The 22,713-nt window shown below is 42.7% G+C and overlaps 1 protein-coding gene across 4 annotated transcripts in view; it reads right to left on the bottom strand.

Annotated features, from left to right (window-relative positions):
* RAB11FIP4 (RAB11 family interacting protein 4) overlaps nt 1-22,713 on the bottom strand; it is a 127,879-nt gene that overhangs the window by 55,917 nt on the left and 49,249 nt on the right. For all 4 annotated transcript variants that reach the window (XM_074847196.1, XM_074847197.1, XM_074847198.1 and 1 more), the window contains exon 3: nt 18,224-18,312. In XM_074847196.1, the coding sequence (XP_074703297.1) occupies nt 18,224-18,312 (89 nt within the window). The remainder of the gene's footprint in view (nt 1-18,223; nt 18,313-22,713) is intronic.

The following is a 22,713-nucleotide window of genomic DNA, read 5'->3' as shown; positions in this document are numbered from 1 at the left end:
AAAGAGCGCAGACAGTAGCACTCAGTACCCAGGGATTTAATGAAGCTAGAAATATGCAGGGCAGACTGACACAGCCCAGTCCTGTTACAGCAGGTCAAAAATAGACAGGGAAACAGCTTCACAAAGAGCAAGAACCAGGTAAGATCCTACCTGCACCATCCCTCAAACACCCTGAATGCACCACTCCTGACAACAAGCATGCGACCTTACAGTGGGAGAGAAGCAATTTCTGGCCACCTGTGTATGGCAGTGTAGGCACCACACTTCATGACTATCAGCTCCAAACCAAGCCTTGCAAATTTTTATAGATGCTGGCAGGGACTGGAAGATAACAGCGCATACACCTCTGGCCCCTGAGACTCCAGGAAAAGGCAGGAAGGCTGACATGTTAAGGAGATGCAAGATTTTCAACACTAGCTCCTTCTAGCAGAATACGGCCTGACATAGTTAGTTAGAACATGCCTGTTTGTACAACGGTGCAGCAAACTTACAATGCCACCCTTGACTGTTTTTATAAAGTAGATTTGACACCTACTAATCTTGCTAGGCTAGTAGCTTCATAAACTAGTGTAGGTAAGCAAGAAATACATATGCCTTCAGCACCATCACCAGCAGAGCTTTGATCTTTTGCCCAGTTGAGGCAAGGGAGCTCTGCTTTGCACTCTGCCTTTCATTTGGGCAGGCTCACCAGACAGAGGAACAAGTAAAAACATTCTGGAAAATTCCACAAAAGTACTGCTGAATGTTATATATACTCAGATGTAAAAGCTGGGCCAGCAGACAGGGCACCAGCTGAGACATAAGTACAGGTTCCCACTCGGTGATGGACATCTTCCGTGACCTCAGTGGTATGTAGTCACCTGGCTCTTCTGGAAACCAATCTGACTCTGCCACCTACCTGGGCCTTATCACCAAACGGCTCAATTTATCTTCTTCAAACTTGGAATGAATAACAATTTTCTTGCTCCCAGAGAAGCTGTGGCATGAATTCATTAGAGCCTATGAAGCACTTTGATAGTATAATAATGGAATAAGTATTGTAGATAGTTTTTATGCTAATTCCTTCATCTACTTATCTGTGGCCGCCGTCTCCAGGAATTCAACAGATATATAGTATGTAGAATTAATCTCTCAGAAGTAACAAGCCTCTGTACCGAGACTGCAGATCATTTCCACATCTCGCCACCTGTGTAGGGCCACCCTACACTTGTTCCTCCAGGATAACTGAGAGCAGCCTGCTGTAAGAGGATGGTGAGTACCGGCTGCAGTGCCCAGAGCCTGTAAACTACACTGCTTTGCACATCTTTTGCACCAGCCTTAGGAGGGAAGCAACCAGGGTGGCAACCCCTTTAAAAATCCCCTAATGACAAAGGCCATGCCCACCCAGCTCTCTGGGAGGAAGATACATGGGCAGTCTTCCACTGGCTGGTCCATTGTTTCAACTAGTGTTTTCCTCCTCCTGTATGTAAATGCCATTAGCGCTTCTCACATTCAAACCTTTCTGCTGGGCCAGATCCTGTAAAATCCTTAATTCCAGATAAACCAAAGAGCCCAGGTGACCAGACCCTTTGAAGGCAACAGGAATCAAGTCCCCGTGCATACTGGTGACACAAAGCCTCCTGGGCCTCCTTGCCATCACCTTCCTGGGAAAGCTCAGCATTGCAGCCCAGGCGCTGAGCACACTGTGTTGAACTTTGCCTCTGTGTTACCCCTTAGCTAGACAGATCCCAATTAACAACTTTGTATGAGCCCAAACGGCTCTAGACAGTATTTTCAAATGTGACCACTGTGAAAGGAAAAAAAAAAAACAGGTCAAGAGGATTATGCAGGGTGACTAATGATTGCTGCATGCTGGGCTGAGATATGAAGTCTGGCTGTGTTTTCAAAGGTGCATAATAATATGTCCTTGTCTGACCTGTGGTGCTGTTGACACTTTCTGAGTTGATGACTTCTCACAAATCCCCATTAGGCTGGAAGCTTGAACGCCCAATGTGAATGATGCCAGCAGAGTGGAAGGGCTATCAAACTTTGCAGAACTCCCATTTAAGTTTCACTTCATTTCTTAAAAGCCAGACAGCAGAGGCAATTATTTAACTGTCAAGCCCTTCTGGAGTTGTTTGCTGAGGGATGTGGCTGCTGTTCTCAGGCTGTGGGGTACAACGTGTTAATTCACCAACAGTACCCTGGAGCTGGTCAACAGGTAAGAGGAGGGGGCTATTCAGCCAGCACATATAGTCAGGGGAATGCACACTGCCAGCCAGCTTGCCACCCAAATAGCCAGAACTAATACTTTTATCCTTATTTTACTGATAGGGAGGACAACATGGTATGATGGAGGGCATAGTTCAGCTGTCCTGCCCAAAAATCACAGGAGGTTTGTAGCAATAGAAAAATGAATTCAGCTGTTTTCTCTCCTGGTCCTGTGTTTAGCATTAGAGTCCCTCCAAGTACACCTTCTATTAATGGAAGTTAGAATTAATTTTTCTCATCTGACAAATGTTCATCAGCCAAGTGGTTGTATCAATTTCTCTATCCTGGTCACAGAAATATGCCCCTTTCTAGCTACAGAAATTGGAAGAGAAGGCAACTCAGCTATAGCTGAGCCAAACCTATAGTTCCCAACAGCAACTCCAGAGCAACAAGTGATGCTGCAGCCCCAGAGAGTCACAGAAAACAGCCTTTTGTTTCTATTACAGTCTCTTCATGGATAAGAGTATAAATATAACCATAGAGAAGCTTCCTCAACAAACACAGACGTACCAGTAAAAACATAACCTCTGGTTCAGCTTAACTGTGAGGAAGATCTGAAAGACATTTCAACTCAGACAGCAGAGACCAGCCCTTGCATATGGGCTGTTGGCAGCCTGGCAAAAGCCGGGTGTGATGACGCTAGACTAGATGATGCTGGGCCCTAGACATGGAGCAGGGAACAGCAGGTGCAGATCTGCTCTAGGAGGCAAGATACCTTCTTCAATTCACATAACATTTTTTCAGAATGCCGCAGGGAAAACTCCTGGCTTTAGGATAAACATACAGCTCTCCAATAAAGCTCATGAGTGTGGGCAAAGTTGTGACAATATTAGCACTATCAAGACCTTTCTGAGGTGCCATCACATTGATTTTCTACTGCTTTTGGGCAATGTTCACATTTATACAAGGAATGCAGGAGAGCAGCACATACGTACATCCCATAGTTGCCTTTAAAATAAGATCAGTTTTAATTGCCGGGTAATTCCACACTGGCAAAAGAACAGATATTCCTTGCTATAGCAAGAGCGGTCCTCTGTGACTGAAAAGGTACAGCCCAGACGAGGCCTTTCAATGGAGTCCCACCAAGGCATTGCCAACTCCAGGCTCACAGAGGGCCTGGGCTCCCTACCTCACCCCCCGAGGCACTGCATAGAATTTAACAGAGGATCAATTTTTGCCCCATTGTTAGGTCTCTGCAATCGCAAGCTGAGAAGAATAATTTTGTACAAGCTCCTTGATTTAGATCAACCCAAAAGTGACAAGAATACTTTTTTTGCTTTTTAAAGAAAAGTCTACCAGAGTCAACAGAGTGAGTGTTCCATAAATCAACTTCTTTCCCAAGCGTAAAATCTCCAATTGCTCATCCTCTGTCTTTTATCCTAATTAAATAGTGATGTGAAGTAATCAGCAGTATTGTCAATGGCCCTGGTGCTGCACAGATACTTCTGAATATACAGTATTAGAAGAAAACAAAGCCATCAAGCAGCTGAACCAAGACTAGCAGCGCAGGCTGGAAACATCCATGCAAAACCAAGACACCCCGTGACTGAAGGGCAGGCTCAGGTCGGGGCCTGCAGTGCCCCATGTCCTCTAAAGAACAGGTCATGGAAGGGCCCCTCCCTGTGCTAAATGTGACATGGCTTTCTCTACCATTTCAGCAGGGAGTAAACTACCTCCAGTTACCTTTCACATTCTATTTCCATAATCTGGTCAAATTAAAATACTGAACTACTCTTAAACACTGATCCCTGCCCTTGACACTCACCTCTCCCTTCTAATTAATCATGTTCAATATGTAAGTATTCAGATGCCATGAGAAAAGAGGTCCTGTGAGGCAGAGAGTTGTCAGCAGGGGGGAAGCTTTGGGACCCCATGTCATCTAAAAAGCAGTTACAGATGGTGAATTACCTCAAGAAACAGAAACGCGTGTGGTCCATGTGGTTCTTGTTACCCACTGGCTCTTGTGGAAGCAGCTGGAGTGCGAAGGCAGCCCCAGCCTTCTGGAAAGCAGGAGCTGGGGAAAGGATGTTGTGCCTCCCTGAGTGGACCTGCACAAGCCAGTCCCAGGGAGCCATGCTAAGGGAGGTGAGCTAAGAGCAGATAAGGGAGGATGTCCTAACGCAGTTTGAGCTCCTGGAAGCTGTTTCAGGAAAGTCCTTCCTCTCTTGAGTATCAGTTCCCTCATAAGAAAGAAGGCATTACACGTAAAGGTGGGTCTATACAGAATGCAAGTATCTATGTCAGACTAAATACGAACGTTTGGTACAGTAAATATTCATATACTCTTAATAGTGTTGGTTTCTTCCCTTTCCCATCACTTCCTTCTAAAAGGAAGTGGACCTGTACTCCCGGGGAGAGGCAAAGGAAGAGCCCCACATGACAGGCACTATACAAATACAATCAAGAGAGACTGACTCTTCCTGTAAAGGTTTTTGATCTAATGAGACTACATACAAGCTAGAGGAAGAGCTCAGCAGCACAGCAAGTAATGCCCTGGCTCTAAGTCAGGAAACATCTGACAATTTTGTTCATGGGGAAAAAACAGTAATCTTCAATAACTGCAGAGAAAGTGCTCCAGGTCTTTCCCTGGATTTTGCTTCATGAAGCACATGGGTCAGTGTTATTCAGTACATTTCATTGCTAAAACTTTTCTTTGTAGACCAGCAGGATATCAGTCACTCTTGGCAGGGCATCTTCTGCAGTATCCAAGTACAAACTCTTTCCCCTTTGATTCGAGTACCGCGACATGACACAGGATGTCTCCTGATAGCAAAATTTTGTCATGGTACAATAATCTGAGAAGTCTTACTCAGAGTTTCTTCACAGGCAAGGAATCGTACTAGGCAACAGGTGAAAACCCTGAATTCACTGCACAAAACTCCCTTTATAATTCCTCTATAATATCTCACTGTTGGATTGGCCGTGAGACAAACAGATTTTAAGTGCAGTTTCAAAAAACAATGCAAATAGCCAGTGATTTACTCTTTCACTTAACTGACAGCTTCCCAGATGAGAAACCTGTGGCAGCTCCTGTGGCTAGATAACCTGCAAAGAGCAATTCATAAAGGGATGGTTGTTGATCCTTGTGCTGAAGAGTTCAAAAGGTAAACAAATATTTATGAAAGGCAATATTTAACTATTAGTCTTGCAAAATACTGTGCATTACTGATTTCCATAAAAATCAGATCTTAGAGACACAGTGAAATACTGACTTCATTCATTATTTAGGTCTCACTCCTTACCTTTCCACAGGGTTAAAAGAAACTTATGAATCTTTCTCCTTGGAAACATCTGTGCAAGCTCATTTAAAAAAGCCAAGAATTTAACAAAGTAAAAACTGTTGGTTTAAGCTAAGATTTTCACAAACTCTTAAAGCCCAAATCCCATGCTGATGTAGGGGTACATTGGTTACCAATCTAGAGCCCCTAGGTTTTTGCAGTACATATATATGTAGTAAATGTCCCACTGGAAAGGGAGGGAGAACACCAACAAGGTTCTCAGCATCTCTTCAAGAGACACACTCTGTGCTCCTGGAGATAAACAAGCAAAAGCAAAGCCATAAAACACAGGTGGAAAATGCATGGATCCAGAGCTTTGAAAATGCATGTACAACGGCACAGACACACAGACAGGAAAGGCCTTTTCTGGGAGTGGAGAAAGAGTTGCATTATTTTATGGGCAGGACTGATGTTACTTGGACAAGGCCTAGAGATTCCAGAACATGGACTCGGCGTCCTCAGAATTTAACATTTCTGGGTTGTTGCTGATAAGCTGATCACAAAATGGACAAAAGGATAAACTGATCACAAAAGGACAAAAAGGATCACAAATTACCCATTATCATATTGGTTTCTATTTTTTTATCATGCATAGATTAAGGAGGAAAAAAACCCCAAAGAAACAAAGAAGGAACACTTATCTTACACTTTAGGCACAGACTTCATATATGTCAGACCAAATTCTGAAATTCCTACTCGAAGTTTACTGATGGAGGTTTAACCACAGTAAAGACCTCTAATTCAATTAGTATTATGAGATTTGGTCTAGAGGTTGTATGGTGCACGGGATCCTTTAGGATAACGGGGGGTACCAGAAACATTTGCAGAAAACCCAGTCTCCATAAGTAGCAGGTGAATGAGAGAAACTATTCTAATTACAGTTCAGACTTCACACAATTGTTTTTGCTTTAATCTCCCAAACCTTAACTTTCTTTTTGTGGCTGTAGATTTACTTTCCTCTGATTTTTGAGAATTCATCTCCCCCTCCCTTTTTTCTTCATTCCTCACTGCACTCCTACATATACATTTTAGGTAAGTTGTCTTTGCATACCTATCTCCTCGGTGCGCAGAGCTCAGTTTTGCAGACACACTCTGCTCAGAGGCAGTTCTGCACTGTGAATGGATGAAGGGAAAGTAGGACATCAGTTCTTCATTCAGTCTTGATGTAAGCTCTCTTGTACAATGCACTAAGAAAAAATTTCATTGAACACACTGCAATAATAACTCATCTATGAAATATTCTGAGGAATGTAACAAGAAACCAGTGGAGCAAAGATCCCAAGAAATACACTAATCTAAAATGTAGAGATTTATGGCAGAGACCTTTTAGATATCTAAATATGACAAATCATTTTAAATTCTGAAACTCTAAGACAAAAGAGGACCCTGGTGAAGGTGAAGCTGTAAGAGTTGAAAGGAGGCATATATATATAAAAAGTTCCTACTGTAACAGTCTTAAAAGCTTACAAGATGGGAAAAAACCTAACTCAGCAGGAACATAGTGTTGGTTTCTCCCCTTCCCATCTCTTCCTTCTAAAAGGAAGTGGTCCTGTCCTCCCAGAGGACATGTTTCTTTCATGCTCTTAGGCTGATTTTCATCATCTAAGAATATGACCAACAGTTCTTAGTGGTTCCTCAACACCCCTCCCCATTCTGGACAGGCTCCCATCTTCCATGCACTAGACTTTTCCATGAGTGTGCCTTAGGGCACTGTAACCATATGGTCCATCTCCTGATGAAAGATACATGCCCCAGTTACCCCAACAAATCTTCCTCAATGACATTAGCCTTCAAGGACACAGTAATGAAAAACTCATTGGAGCAACAAACAGCAATATTTTTTTCAACATACATATGCCAGTAATAAATGGAGAACAGTTACCAGTATAGGAAACTTCTTGTGGAGAATATATAAAAACCACTTGAGGTTCTGTCTATTGCTCTGTGACCAAAACAAGGCAAACATGTCCTCCCTACTGCCAGAAGAAGGTGGTAGCATATTCAGTATGTGTAAATTGAGAAATTCCCCCCATTTTAAATGAGGTCAGGCTTTGTACACAGTGTTATGAATAAATTTCTACCATGGCAAGAAAGTTTATTTATGTATTGCACTACTCTATAAGAACGGCTGGCAAAAACCCTGCAATACATTTATACCATATTTATGTATTTGGGATGTATCTATCCAAGAGTGCAGAGCCTGCAAACTTTCTCTCCTCCAGTCATCCTGCTTTGGCTCTACGTGGTGCTGTACAAACACATACTAAGAAAGCCTTTGCCCCAAACAATATGTCAAGTGACCGTAGAAAGGTAACAAATGAACAGGATTCACACTAGGGATGTCTCCTTGAAGGCCAATCAGTCTCTTGGAAAGCCAGTCATAGTCCTATTTACATAGGCTGGCAAAAGCTCCAAGGAATCCCCCTTTTTGATATGCCTTTTTTATCTTACTGTGTCTACTTTATGCATTCCCTCACCAAATTCTTCCTAGTTGTGGTGATTTGAGACTAGGCTGCCAGGTTCACCCTGTCAGCCCAAAATGCTCATCAGAATTGAGTCAACTTTGAATCAACACTGCCATGGCTACTTTATTATTCCAACTTAACCTTCCTAGTAGCTTATCATAATGCCAAGTACCAAAACAAGCCTGGGATTCAGTGTACGCATCCACCTAAACAGGCTACTCTATCTCATGGCCTATTCCCCAACTGATACTAGAGTCAACTGGGTAATTACAGTAACAGTCTGGGTAAAAAGGTGAGCCAAATAAAAAACCTCCTAATTAACAAGGCCTCTCAGGGGCCTAACTAATTTTGCCTGGGTTTCTGTAAACTTAGAAAATGTAACAATTGACAGTTTCTTTCCTATTTCTAATCTGTTTAGACCATATCTCTTGGAGCAAAGACTGTTTCACTCTACTTCTAAACACTGCCCGGCAGGCGGCAGTCCCCATACCTGGTGGCACTGCCCCACCAGTGTACACACAGCTCCGAAACTGGTCCAGGCTCTGCAAGGACCTTGTCGAATGGAAAGAAATGATCTCTCTGTTCCACTGAGCTTAGGATGAAGTTCAACAGCCTCTTCTTGGCATGCAGTCGCTCAACAGAAGCTGCATTTCTCTGCGTCCTTATTCTAGACAGGGCCTCTGTGTCCCTGATTGAAAGAAGGTCAAATAGCCCATATCTCTTCTTAATTTTTAATCGCAATTTCATGCTGTTATTTCAGCTGCTGGAGGCAGTGTAGCACAAATCCCTCAGGAGTAATTCCTAGATACTCTCTTGTAGGCTGGCCTACTTTTTCTTCCTGTTCAGTTACAAATTGCTTATCACAGCCCAGATGTGTGCCAGTACTGGAAAAGCCTGCCTCCATCCAGAAAAATGCATTCTCTACTGCAGCATGTTAAAAAAATTAAATAAAAAAAATATTTTAAAAAAATCACATTTTGATTCTTCTCCAGCTTCTAAAAATAGACAACATAATCAAGATCTAATTTTTAGCTCTATGAGCCCAGCTGAGTACGATGGCTTAATTTTAAACATTTCCGTTGCCTCTGATAGAGGACAGTGCCACAGTCCGCCCCATGCCAGCACCTTGCTGGGGTAGTTCCCCACCATGGGCTGCAGGTCTCAACGCTGCTGGGAAAACCTAGTGGGGGGAGACACTCGAAGGGGTAAGCCAAAGTCCACGTGGTTTTGTGGGGATTTTGGACGTTGCAAGGGCTGGGTGTGAAATGCAAGAAGAAGGAAGTGGGAAAAATGTCCTAGAGCTTTCATAACTAGGAAAAGTACTGGGCAACTTCATGAATGGCATGGGTCACTTTGGAGGCAATTCTTGAGGCTACTGAAATCATGTATTTGAACTCTAAAATATAGTGGGCAGTATAGTGGCAGCTGTGTGACAGAAATGATTCCTGTAAGATTTCATCTATGGAGGGATTTTTTTTTTATGTAAGTGGGAAAATTCCTAGCAGTATGTGCAGCTCTTGTTTTGAAAAATAAGAGAAGCTGCCTCCAAAAGAATACACTGCTCTCAGTTTGGTCAGAGAGGCTAGAAGGCAGAAAAGAAGCAGTCAAATCTTTTATGTTTGCTTGTGTAATGAGGGATTTTGCTGGCTTTGTTTAGCTAGAACATCTCTTTGTGGTTGACTTTCTCTCTACAGTTTTGTAATAACCTGGAATCTTTGCTTTATCAACCAGCTTTTTCGGGTCTACACAGAACTTGCTTCTGACCAAAAAAACCCACCCCAAAACCTACATAAACCAATGCTTTTTACTAAAAAAAAAAAAAAAATATCCTGTATTTCAATTTTAGAGCCTTCCTACTGAAAATATTCCAAGAACACCACTCTGTCCCAAAATCCTCCATAAATGCAGAACAAATTTCCCTAAGCAGCAAGGAGAAAAGATATGAAGCAGAATAGGAAATAAAAAAATAAAACCAAAGAGTGAGCCAATTTCAAGTTTCTGAACTGGAGGGCAAAGATATCCTCATCTTGTCACACAAGTGTCAAGAAACTCCCTGAACACTACATGCACTGCCTCTTATGTAGCTACTTTTATTACAGACATTTTGGTATTCCCCAAAGGCCATATATCAGAGTCAAGATGTGTTCACCACCCTCTGACTGAGCAGTTGTATTTTTTTCACAGGAGTACAGTACCCAGTGAGTGCTGTCATAATATTTCTTTTCCTTATGTTGTTAAGAATGCTATATTCAAGACACACCACAAATTAAAGTGGACAGATTTTGAGTACAGCAAACAAAAGGCAAAAAGGACTAAACCACAAAGCCATACTTACCTGAAGGATTAAATCAATAGGCATGTGACTTCCTCGATAGAAAGAGACCAACTTTTAGCCTTCAATCATTTCACAGCCTCTACCCAACGACTGAGCCACAGCTTAAATTGGTTTATCCATGGAGAGACAAGGATGGGAGGAATACTTTGCCATGGCAACTGACAATTCCAGAAAAACCACCCCCAAAACTGTGCTTAGTCAGAAAATCAGCAGATTAAAAGCTTGAAGATAATGCCTCAGAAGGAAAAAATAGGAATGAGACAGAAAATGTCTATTAAAGAGAGGTTCTATCAAAGAGTTAGGTGACAGACTTTCAAATGGTAAAGCTTTTGAATGCTATACAACACAACCTGGGCCACAGAACAGAAATAAATACTCAAAAAAGAGTCATAGATAACAATAAGTGCATGAGGTGACTTTCCTATAGATGCCTGGAAGGACACTATGGTTGGAACTTCATCACTGTCGCCGAGTCACAGCAAGGATGGCTGAACCGAGCAGTCATACTTACACCTGTTTCAAACCACTCAGCCAAATATAGCCCTAAGAAATGGTAAATTTTGACTCAGACAAGTCTCTGTGGGAAGTGAATAATATTTGATCCTTCACTGATTTAAGTGTCTATTACAGGAGGCCAGTAGTTCACTGGCAAGAGCAGGTGCTTAAAATTTAACGAGCTAACTGGCAGAATTTTCACAGAAACACTGACATACACCAATTCAGCCCAGCTTCCTAACCCTGAAACCATGGCACTACCCGAATAAACACTGCTGCACTGAGGTACTCCATTCTGAGGGCTACAGAAACTCAAGCAACATCTCTATCAGGTCACACCCCAGCCCTGAGCAGTCTCCTGCTGGCCTCCGACAGAGAGATTGCATTTGGGGTGTTGTGGCAAAAACTGGGTGGGAAAACATTTCTTCCAGTCTGGGAGCTCTTAGATTTCAAAGTATTTTCTTGGCCCAGCTCAGGATAAGAAGGTCAAAACCTCAGATTTTTCTCAAAAGAAAATCCAAAACACATTTTGAGAAAGGGAAGAAATATTTTTTGACTGGGCCAGAGTGATTCACTTCTTTTGTATTATTTTATGCGTGTTTCATACAACAGCAAAAACAAGTCAGGGAAAAAGTAATTTCCCCTTTAAAAATGTCAGCGTGTGATGTTCTACCAAATCAAAAATTTAAACTGGTTTTGAAAAAGAAAATAATCCTCAATCTCTTTTATGGCTGTTTTTGGAGGAGTCAGCATTTATTTTGTTGGAAGATGCCTACCTTGCACTGAGTGCAAAACTGCTCATTCTCTGTACAACATTTCTTCAGAGCAGCATTTTGTAATCAGCTTGAGCAGCCAGAGAGGTAGATTATTTTTATGCAGGTGTTTTGTACCAAGGACACTTATTTTTGCATGTATGCATAAACATAAAATATATAATTCAGAATATTGCCAGGTGAAAGCAGGCAATTTCCATGTAAATTAGTCCCAAATGGGGGCACGCTGTGTTCTTCATTGCTCTTGGTAATTGTTCACTGGGGGTTCCTCGGCAGTTGTAGTTAATGTTGCTTTCTGATGCTTGGAAAAAAATAGGAAAAGAATGAATTGCTGAGTGTTGCCCTTAGAGGTTACAATAAAATTCTCACCGGTGCAGTGTGTTGCCGTGTATAATCCTGCCTAGTCCTACCTAGGAACATGGAGTTTTTTCTCTCTGTAACTGCATGGCTGTGCCTCATCACGCTTTTCTTCCCCCGTCTCCTCTCCAGAGAGGGATTCAGGCAACAACCACCTCAGAACAACCCAAGGTGTTGACCTAACTCCTGCCAGGGTATAAGTCGTCTTTCTACTGATTTCAGCAGGGGCTGGGATCAATCCTTAGCCTAGGCCTCCCAAAGAGCTCATTTCCCAGGAGATACAGCAGAAGCTGAGGGGAAGGAGAATCTGGCAGATTTAGGAGCACCAAATATAAAACAGACTTCTAGATTAGACCAGGGAAACCAGGGAACCTTCTTGCTTCCCTTGGCATACCCAAGAGAAAGGCTTGAGCCAGAACATTCCCCAGTTGGAAGTACTGGGGGACATGCATGTCCCAGGTTTTGACTATTGCAGAAATGAAGATGCAGCCTCTCTCCCAGCTTCTTGAGGAAAGACGTTAGGATGAGCTGCTCATAATCACAGCGCGGGTCCTGCAGTGACAGCAGGACAGAAGAGCCCACCAGCAGCTTGGTAAGGGAAGCAATTTGCAAACACGCACTGCGCTGATGGCTGTGCAGCATAAACACCCCAAGAGTCTCAAGCACAGGGAGGGAAGTCTTCACACGTGAAGCAGAGACTGATCATCTGCAGGGCTGAAAACACAATGGGAGCCAAGAATCACTGAGAGACTGTGGTGGTGGAGAAAACTGCAGGCTGATAAGAAACAGAAAACAAAAAAAGCTTCAATTTGCTGTGTTTAATATTGCTTCTTCCCACGCAGGCTGCTTTCTTCTCTTTGCTATCGGTTGGAAGGGTATTTCCAACTTAACTTCTTAGCTGCTTTGCCTCTGCTAAGATAGAAGTGTCTCTGCTAACGCTACCACAGAAAGCAGGAGGAAGGATGTATTTCACATTAACAGTTAGGCAACACCTGTATTTAACATTAGGAAAAACAGTATGAAGAAAACCCTCCTGACAAATGAGGTCACTTTGACCAAGAACACTGATGACTTGATTGTCAAGGTGGCGTCGCTTCAAAACACAGCATATAGGAGATGAAAAATACAAAAAAATCTGGTTATAGACTCTCCAGAGTTTCCCCACTAGATCTGACATCCTTCACTCAAACTTTGCTTCAGCTTCCAGAAGAGTTAGCTCAGCACAGACCCAGAGCAAACCATGTGGGAAGACATTTTCTTAGGGGCTCAGCACTGCCCAGTCTGTACAAAAGATAAAAATACGTCAACAGACAAGCTCTGAAGGATGTGTGGTGCTATCTTTAGTAAAGATCTGCATTAACTTGTGGTGTCAGGTTAATATTATTCCTTGACTGTCATTGTCTTTGTGGTGGACACCACCCCAAACTGGGCAGAACAGGCTTCTGGGAAACTAGAAGTGATAGGGCAGATGTTTCTTGGGCTCAGGTAAGATTTGATGTCTTTGCTTGCTCCTCTCTACTGAAGTGAGCCAGAGAGATTTGTTCGCCAGCAAACTAACATTGCTGCAACTGCTGGCATACCTGGTGAAAGGGATGTCCTCAGTTAAAAAAAAAAAAAAAAAAAGAGCACTTTATTTAAGATGGTAACAAGAAGAAGAGAACTGCAAGTTTGAGTTCAATAAAATATTCAGTGCTTTCCTGCACTTTGCTTTTCAATAAATAGCAAGAGACAGCACAATGGAGATAACTGCAATTCCAGGCTGACAAAGGAGACCTATGCAAATGGCTCTTCACCTTTCCCTCAGTCCAGCTGTGTCTCAGGCTGCTACATCCTTCCACAGCCTAATGAAAAACCCATTTGGATCACAGTCTTTTCCAAGTGCAGAAAGGCCCCCTCTGTTCTGACACAGGTATTAGCAGATATCCTCAAGCAGCTAGTGGGGAAAAAACTTTTTTCAGAAGCCAGTGGGAGACTCTTAATTGCTACTGAAAATATTTTCAAAGCAGCAGATCAGCTAGTAGTCCCAGCTCCATCCCAGAGGCAAACACAATTTATTTGTCATGTTTCAACAATTTTTCTGCTGTTCATACAGTGTAATTAATCACTTGGCAGGCAGGCAAACACACAGAGGCCTGAAAAGGCAGCTCATTCTTTGAAATGCAGCAATCACCCTGTATCTTGTTAAGAGGCAGATTCACTCTCTCATTTACAGGCGAGAGCAGAGAAAAAATGGAAAGCAGGAACTCAGTACAACAACAATTAATAAGAAACAAACAGCCTTGTTTAAAATAAGGATTCTGCTATTATTGTATCTTACAACATGCTCTTCCACTGGGTTTGCATGTATGGCATTTGGGCACTGATTTCAGACAAAAAGGCAATTACTCACATGTAAAAATACATAGTCTGTCCCTTCACAAGCAGCTACTCAAATAGGTACCCTGCTACCTGGTGGTGAGAAGCTCTAAGATCCACCATTCAACCTCCTCTTCTGTCATCTATCCGGGTGATCTAGATTCAGGCTCCCTTCAAATCTGAACTGCCAAAATACACCATGTGAAGAGCTGAAAAATCCAGCTCCTGTTGCTGATTCCCTTCTTCCTAAACTTAGGTGCTCAGACAGAAGAGCACCTAGACCCAGGTCACTGCTTCTCAGGGCCTACAATGCAAATCTGGGCCAGGGAGCTGCAGATGCAGCCAGCCTAATTCCCTCTGAGTCCTGTGGCTAGTGCTCCCATCTGGCTAGGTGCCCAGGAAGGCCCAGAGCCAGCCATTTGGAAATACTAGACACAGGCACTTTACTTTGTTTGAGCTGGCTGAATCTGGGTCTGGGTTTTCACACACATACTTCAGCTGTGGACTTACTGTTGGTTACCAACTCCATAAGGCTATGCAAGGCCTCTGAAGTGTTACCAGATGCTCGCCACAAAGCAAATCCTGCATACTGGACTAGGGAGACTTTTGTCTCCCTTCAAACGAGTCAAAACAAGAGTTGAGGCCATAGCATCAAACACTGTGAAAGGAATTCAGGGTCGATAAGTTGGCTTCTGGCAAACTCAAAGTGTTTCTATTATCTCTCTAAAGGCTGTAAGAGACAAATTATACTAATAAACAGCACTTGACTGAAGCAATGCCTCAGATGGAGCACAATACAGACCTTGACCACATCAACAGTCTCTGAATTCATAGACAGAGGGGGCAGGTTTATTTGTAGGTCCTGGAGCAGCAGGGACTCTACAACTGCCAACTCCTAACTGCAATCCCACCAGCTTTCTCTGGTCCAAAGAGAAAAAATACTCTTTGCAACCTGAATCAATGCTGATGGATTCCCACTGATCTGACAGTAACGAAGTGTTGCTCTTTGCTTTCTGCAAAAATCACCTTAACAGACTTGAGCTCAAAGGAAAACCTCTCTGTTCACCTGAAATACCACTAACACAGCCACTCATTATAAACCCTTTGAAACTTTCCATAGAATGGTCTTTGCATTTTAAATTGCATATACGATAGGATTTTCTTCTCCTTTTTGGACAAAGTTTTTAGACATTAAAAGCTTGTCAGCTTTTCTTCTTGCTTACACTGAAGGAAAAAAAGTAAAAGCAGACCATTTAGAAAATGTCAAATGCAATGCCCCAAGCTCCTGGTATCAGGGGATTTTATGTATCAATTTAAATTAATTGCATCCAGTTGGTTGTAATTAAAGGCTGGAGGCTTGGCAGTTTCTTCTTCCCCATTTGACTCAACATACATGAACAGCTGGATCAGTTTAGCACCTTACTGTGGCTCCTGCCACTTCATCCCACTTCTCAACATTATCTTTACATCTTCAGGTTTCTGCCTTTGGGCTTCAGAAAGCTACAATAGAGGGAGTGAGCACTTGAGAGAGGAAGCAAAAGTGAAAGCAGGGGACAGGGGAAATAACATGTGACAAGGATAAATCTCCTCCTCTTCTTAAATCACATTGTGAATACAGAGACAGCATAACAATGAACCAGCTTAGTACCTGCCTTTGTGTAAGTACAGCCCCTTGGGTGGAATAAAAAAGATGCATCCCCTTTTAAAATATCTATTTGTGCCATCACAGCAGATGTATCCTTCTGCTGCTTGAGAATTTGACTGCACCTGAGATTTAGACAGACATGTAAAGGATATACTGGGATGAAAATCAGATTAGACAGGCAACTACCATTCGTGCCATTGGGAGATGCCCATAAACTTGACTACAGCACCAGATGCAAGGAGAGCTCATATAATTTCAGTACACACTTCCTTGGGAATGGGGAACAAATCTCATCAACGGTGATAACCTCAAATCCACCTGGGCCTCGGTGCTTCTCTGTTTCACCAGAACGAAAACTCCAACTTTCCGCCATAGGAGATGATCCTTAAAGCAAGTGCAGAGCCCGTTCACAGCCTTTTCCCAGTCTTTAACTGACATCTAGTGAACAGTTTCTAAACTGCACGTGAAAGACCTGAAGATTGTAAATGAAACGGATCCCCTCTGGAGGGCAGCTGTGCAGAGGAGCTGTGGGATAAGCATGAGGTGTACAACAGTGTGCACTCTTTCCTGTCCTCTCCCCACCATGATAGCTCATCTGCCCTGCGGGCAGGTGGGGAAGAACCTGGTTCTGCTCAGAGGCCGCAGAAATACTGCATCGTCCCAATTAAAGTGGGCAAGCACAGCTGCTGGACTCTACTGCAATGGTGCTGCCCACTGCAGGGACCATACAGGGTGGCTAGTGGACATCAGAGGTCCTACCTGGAGTGATCAGCAATGCTTCCACCACAGCACTGCCAGATCAACTCTTTCTGAACAGGAAGGGTCACCCTCTGCTCCCTTCCTCTCCCAGAAGCACAAATCTAGAACTCAAACAGAACTAATCATCTGGATTAGCAACTGCAACTCCCACCCTCAGGCTCTCCTGGAGGATGGGTGGCAGGAGTGGTGCAGTTTGCAGCCATCTCACAACACATCTTCGGGTGACAGCAGATGTGAAATCCCTGAGGAATAAAGACCCAACAACCAAGCTGCCTGCCTTCAAAGAGTGTCAGAACCAGTCTTGCATAGCAACAGGGGAACATCTAGTGTTTGCAGAGAACTTGCTTTCCATTTTATAACCTCTATCATCTACTGCAAAACAGGGAGTTTGGTTTATGATATCTATTAAAGTAACCAAGCAACAGCATGGCGGGTATATATGTCATCAGTTAAAGAAAAAATAGGGCTTCAGAAACAAGCAGAGTTATGGTGGTGTCCTGCCACAGCCCAGGTACTAAAACCAGCCTGTCATTTCAAGCAAAAAGAGCCAGTAAGCCCAGACAACTCTTCCTCATTAAGAAAGTTTATGACCAAATTCTGTCCTCCTGTTTGCAGTCATGGAAGGCTCCTTCCATCTTGTAACAGACATCTTCTGCACTGAGGTGAAGGAAATGTCTCTATACTTTTTGTATGAACAGTGGAAACCATTTTGTATAATACCACGAAGTGTTGTAGCACCAGCATGCTTATCACATGTCTTTCCTCAATACATGAGTATTGTTCTCACACTTCATCACCTGGGAAGGTAAAATGCTTTCCCTACTGATTTCAGGATCACTTGCAGTCTCCTAACACCAGTGACACGCAATCCTTATCTGAGTGTACAATGCTAACTGTACCTTTAATCTTAAGAATTTACATGGGTGGAGGTGATTAAAACTAAAGTAAAATGAAGGAGAGACAAATAGATGCTTAAAGGAAAACTTGACATTGTCCTGCTTGTTAGACTGCACAGAGACTGTCAAATTAAGGATAGAGATTAAGACCTTTAATGGTTTGAAAATATGCTATACCCACCAGCCAAAGTACTATCAAGGTTACCAACAGTGTATTGTTTCTGCTTCCCAACAGCTGTTGAGTCCCTGTTTATCATCTGCAGAAGGTCTCTGAGGACTTGTTCACCTACAAAGTTTGACTGATTTAATTAGATACAAATCAGTGTTTTCCACTTGTGTGGTGCCAGTGAGCTTGTATGTGATGTCTCCCTTCACAGCCAAACGAATACCAAGTCTTGTAAGAGGAATGCTATCCAAATCCTAAATATTCTCATGCCAGCTGTCAGCCACCCTATGTTAAATGCAGTTTAAACCAGTACAGAAGGCTTGCTAACAGTCATGAATCTAGGAAGGAAGAGTCAACAGGCCAAGTAAAACAACAGCATTTACAACTACACATCACTCCATAGGCTTCCGCAGTCCACTAACATGAGACAGAATTAGCACCTTTCTTACCTGGTAGTAGTAATCAACATACTGTGGCTCGTAGTGTCGAGGCCCAGAGTTTTCAGGAGACAGGACATCTTTTAGTAACTCTTCACAGCCTGGCAAAGAGAAACAAGAGCAAATGGTCAGCCTGAGAGGTTATCTTCCCAGAGGTTGCACGGACAATGGAGGAAGAAACACAGGTTTGTAGCTAATCTGTATGCACAAAACCTTGAAAGCTAGCTCTGGAATATTTAAATAGCTGTAACAAAGCTCTGCCTTCAGAGTTCTGCACAGCACATACTTAGCATGTGGCACTTAAATAAGTGCAATTACACTAATGCTGATTCTCAGCACAGATACTCTACACTGCAATGAAACTGAAAGCTGAGCATTGCTTGGCTTGCTAAACCATCCTGCGGGATAGAAACCCACCCCTGACCAACCCCAGACTCAGGTCAAACACTGGATTTGCAGGCTTGGCATGAGCCAGTGTCTATTGCACATTAGTGTCAGTGGAGGAGCTCCTTCTGATTTTCTCTGGTCTAAGTGACAAAGGGGCAATACCTAAATGTCACAAATTCCACTTCAGAAAGAGCTCTGTCACAGAGCATGTGGTGTTTGGCAAGCAAATATCTATGCACTGCAACTGGAGATTTTCAGATTCTGTGTTTGGTTTTGTTAACAACCGCATTAACAGCTGGAAAAATCAATGTCTGTTTCCCTCAGTCCTCCTCTCATCTGAAAACCTGAGACAAATATAGAAACACTGAAATCACCAAATGCCTCATTCCTCATTAATTACCAATGACTGCACTTGGCATGTTGAGCTGCAGACAGCAGTAATATCAGGCCAGGCTATTTTAGAATAACCAGCTTACAGCCTCGGGCCTAAACTGTGTGAAACCTTCTCAGCATGTGTTGTACACTACCCTACTTGGAAGCTGCAATTATCCACCAGTATTTTTCTCTTCTGTCCCATCACTAATGCAATACATTTGGCTGTGAGGTTACACACTGATACCCACTCATGAGGCAGGTGAGCCAGAGGAAACAGTAATGTGAGAAAGTGTGAACTGCACGGGTTTATACTGTTAGCTGATCTCTCTTGCTTTTAAAATAAAAGGCTAACATCTGTAGGGGTGAAGATACCTTGTGGTTATGGAGAGGAGTCCCTTACAAAGCAAAGGAGTACTTAAAAGGACCAAAAAGGTGACCAGATGGAGGAAGCTTAATATGGGGGATGAATACGTTGTTCCTGTCTCCCACACACAGGCATGTGTCAGAGGCAGCACATGGTGAATGAGGCAACCATTAAGATGTCAGGAGTGTCACATGGACAACAGGCAGCAGGACTCTTTTTCCTTTTCCAACTTCTGCAGCAAAGTGAGATTCTCAAGTGGCACAGAACAGAGACTAAATTAAGCTATTAATTGCACACTTCTGTGCATTATTCTCTTTGATGGAGAAGTTAGTGTGTGAGAATGGTGTGTTAGGGTCACTTCCCAAAGAAGAGATCACCTGGGAATAACAATCCAAAAAAATAATTTACTGGCTGATAGAGGCAAGATGTTAAACTTGTTTGCCTAGAGAGAACATCTTTCTACATAATTTGCCCTGCCTGTGACTCTCGTGCTTCCCACCCAGCTACGATCCTTTTCTTTCCCTTGGTTTTATCATTAAGTGTGCCAGCCTGTGCTTGACTGAAGTTATTCCCTAGTCCTCTTATAGAGGAGAATTCAATCTACTGTTTGTACCTTTTGACATAAAGTAGTATATAGAGTAATAACCAAAGCAGAATAATAACCAAAGCTTATTACTCATAAAACTGCCTTATGCCAGCACCCACTGTGAGAGTCTTTACACGTATGAACTGCTTACTTTGCTAATAGGTCTCTGCATGATATGGAGCACCAACTCATTAGTTATCTCCAACAAAAAAGAAAATAAATGCCAAGTGCTACACAGTAATGGATGCAAATTAGTGTAATGAAGGAGATGTGTTTACACCGTCCTAAAAATTCCCAACAATGGTATCTTCAGCTATAATTTCAAGCCTTATTTTCCTAATTCAGTTGTATTAACAACAGTGCTTTTAACTAAAGACCTCTAAGCTGTCAATCTTCATTTAAACCTGTTAGGGGAGAAGTTATCACCTCCCCCAACTTTCTTCTTTGGTGGGGAAAAGTCACAAAAGCTGTGGGTCTTCAAAGAAGGATTTAACTGCCCAGAACAGGGGGACTCAGAAACCTTTCTGCCTTCCCTCCTTTTGAAATGCCAGCCAGACTGGTCTGTTAGAGCTAGAGTCACAAATAGCTCCCAGATCTCCAGGGTCTCAAATCTAGACTTTAGCTGCGAGGTCTTTTGTTTCCCCTCTTTGCTGTTCAGTTCTTACCTGAGATTATTCCTGATCACATTCTTTTATTTTCCTTATCTATTAAGGTGGACCCCTTCATGATACCCCTTGGCCATTTAAATTCAAGCCTATTCAGTAAAAACACTGGGGAGAAACGCATTGCCTCCTTCGTACCTAACCTACTCGGGGCAGCCCTCACTTCTTCATGAGAGCCACCTGGCACAGGCTTTTATGTCTTGATCCAGAACCACAGAAGCTGATCAAGCATTCAACCCATTTCCAGAACACCACCAGGCATTTAATCCAATTTGTTTACCTAGTTGCATAGCTTGAAATGGCAAATTAAGCCAAATCTTGCTTTTTTTGAAGTCACAGGCCAAGTTTCCATTGGCACTGACAGATTGGGGATGTAGGTTCATCTGAGACTATCTTCTTCTGCAAAGGTGACTTTTTGGTGGGAAGATGTTTGAGTGCGGACTGAGTGTGCAGCAACCAGCGTCCCCTGTGGGAAAGGTTTGCTTAGCATGCAAGCTGCCATGACAGCTTGGATCTGTTCACTGTGTGGGGAAGATCTGCATGTTGTTATACTCCATAAAAAAGGGAAGAAGAGCAGGAAATGCTGGGAGGCCATCTTCCTCTGAGATCCTTTGAGATCACATCATTGCTACCTTGCAAACATCTGAACCTGTTCCAACATCCATCAAATCAATGGAAAGATGGCCACTGGCTTCACAAATCTTAGGATTGTGCCACTGGTTTTATTCCTGTTAAGAACTGTGTTTGAAGAATAAATTCTCTGTTGCTCTTTTTCTCTGTGAAGACACAAATCAGAATCTCTTAACTCTGAAGGACTCTGGTACTGGTCTTTTCTTTGGGCCATCCCTTATCACCAGGAGGGTGGGTTTTGGCACACTGTTGGGAAATGCATCAGCTTTCCACTCGGTGTTTTTCTGCAACAGTGCTAACATATCTCACCTTTTGCTCCCCTTATCCAAATGATAACTTGAATTTTCCAAGTAGTCCAGGAGGTTTACACAAGGGGCCTAATATAAAGAGGAGATACTATAGTGTCTCAAATACCATGCGTATGTCTTATTACCAGAATATATTTTGGTTTGCAGCCTGGGAAGTGCCAGTGAGCTAAATTAGTGTGTCACAGTCCAGACAGAAAACAATGAAAAATCAAGGTTTACTCTGGCAAATCTCAGTATGGAAATATTAAGGTACTGGACAACAATTTGTACAGTGAGCAGTCTAGTCTGGCACACATGGTGCTCTCTGCTACCACTACCACTCTTGAGAATAAACATGCTTGCTGAGGCTTGCAGAACTGCCATGATGGATATTTCAAGCTGTGCAGCAGTATGCGCCCAAGGCTAGAAACTGTCTATAAATAACCCATTGCAAATAAGCTAAGGAATACTTCCTGGCTACTTTAAGGACCTTCTGCACTAAGATGTCCCATTATTGCTATAACTTAATTTTCCAGGAAATGGTAAAAACGAAAGCTACTTACATGGCTGATTAGAGATATTTCATTTGGATGTCTACTTGTATCGTAGGATATTAATATGCTTGACATTCTCTCTCCCTTGCTACAGTTGAGAAAATTTCCTCATCTACATTTCAGGGCAGCACTTGGCAAGGAGACTGAGCTGTACTGCAATCATAGTGAGGCAGTAGACAGAGGCAAAGAGCTAACCCAGGAATAGTTTCAAGTCCTTGTGTATTTACTGCTTCAGCTCCGCAAAATGATGCCTTCTATGGAGGAACACTCTGCTGAAGGGCTGTGCATTATATAAATCACTGTGCAGGGTGACACAGATCAGGGACAATCTTGTATCTGGAGAAAGAATTTAACTATCAGATCCCAAAATAAGAGTGGCCAGAAGCTGCTTAATTTTCTTTTCTGGCTAAAGACACCTGATGAGCCAGCACAGAGGCAGCTTCTCTGTGCCACTCAGAAGACTGTTTGACACACAGACATGTATGAGTTCTTGTTTAACAAAGAACTGAGTCACTCTCTAGTCTGGTCTGTCAAAATTATCTGAGTTAAAAACTATTTATCCTAATATTAAAAATGCATAAGCAAACACAGTTCATTTGACCAAAACTGGGTTAGGGAGTAGCATATGAGCTTGGAATTATTTGCACTTTACAGGGC

Source organism: Strix aluco, chromosome 21 (assembly GCF_031877795.1).
Source record: "Strix aluco isolate bStrAlu1 chromosome 21, bStrAlu1.hap1, whole genome shotgun sequence".
NCBI lineage: Eukaryota > Metazoa > Chordata > Aves > Strigiformes > Strigidae > Strix > Strix aluco.
The sequence above is the reverse complement of the archived record's forward strand: the minus strand, read 5'-3'. Positions and strand labels throughout refer to the sequence as shown.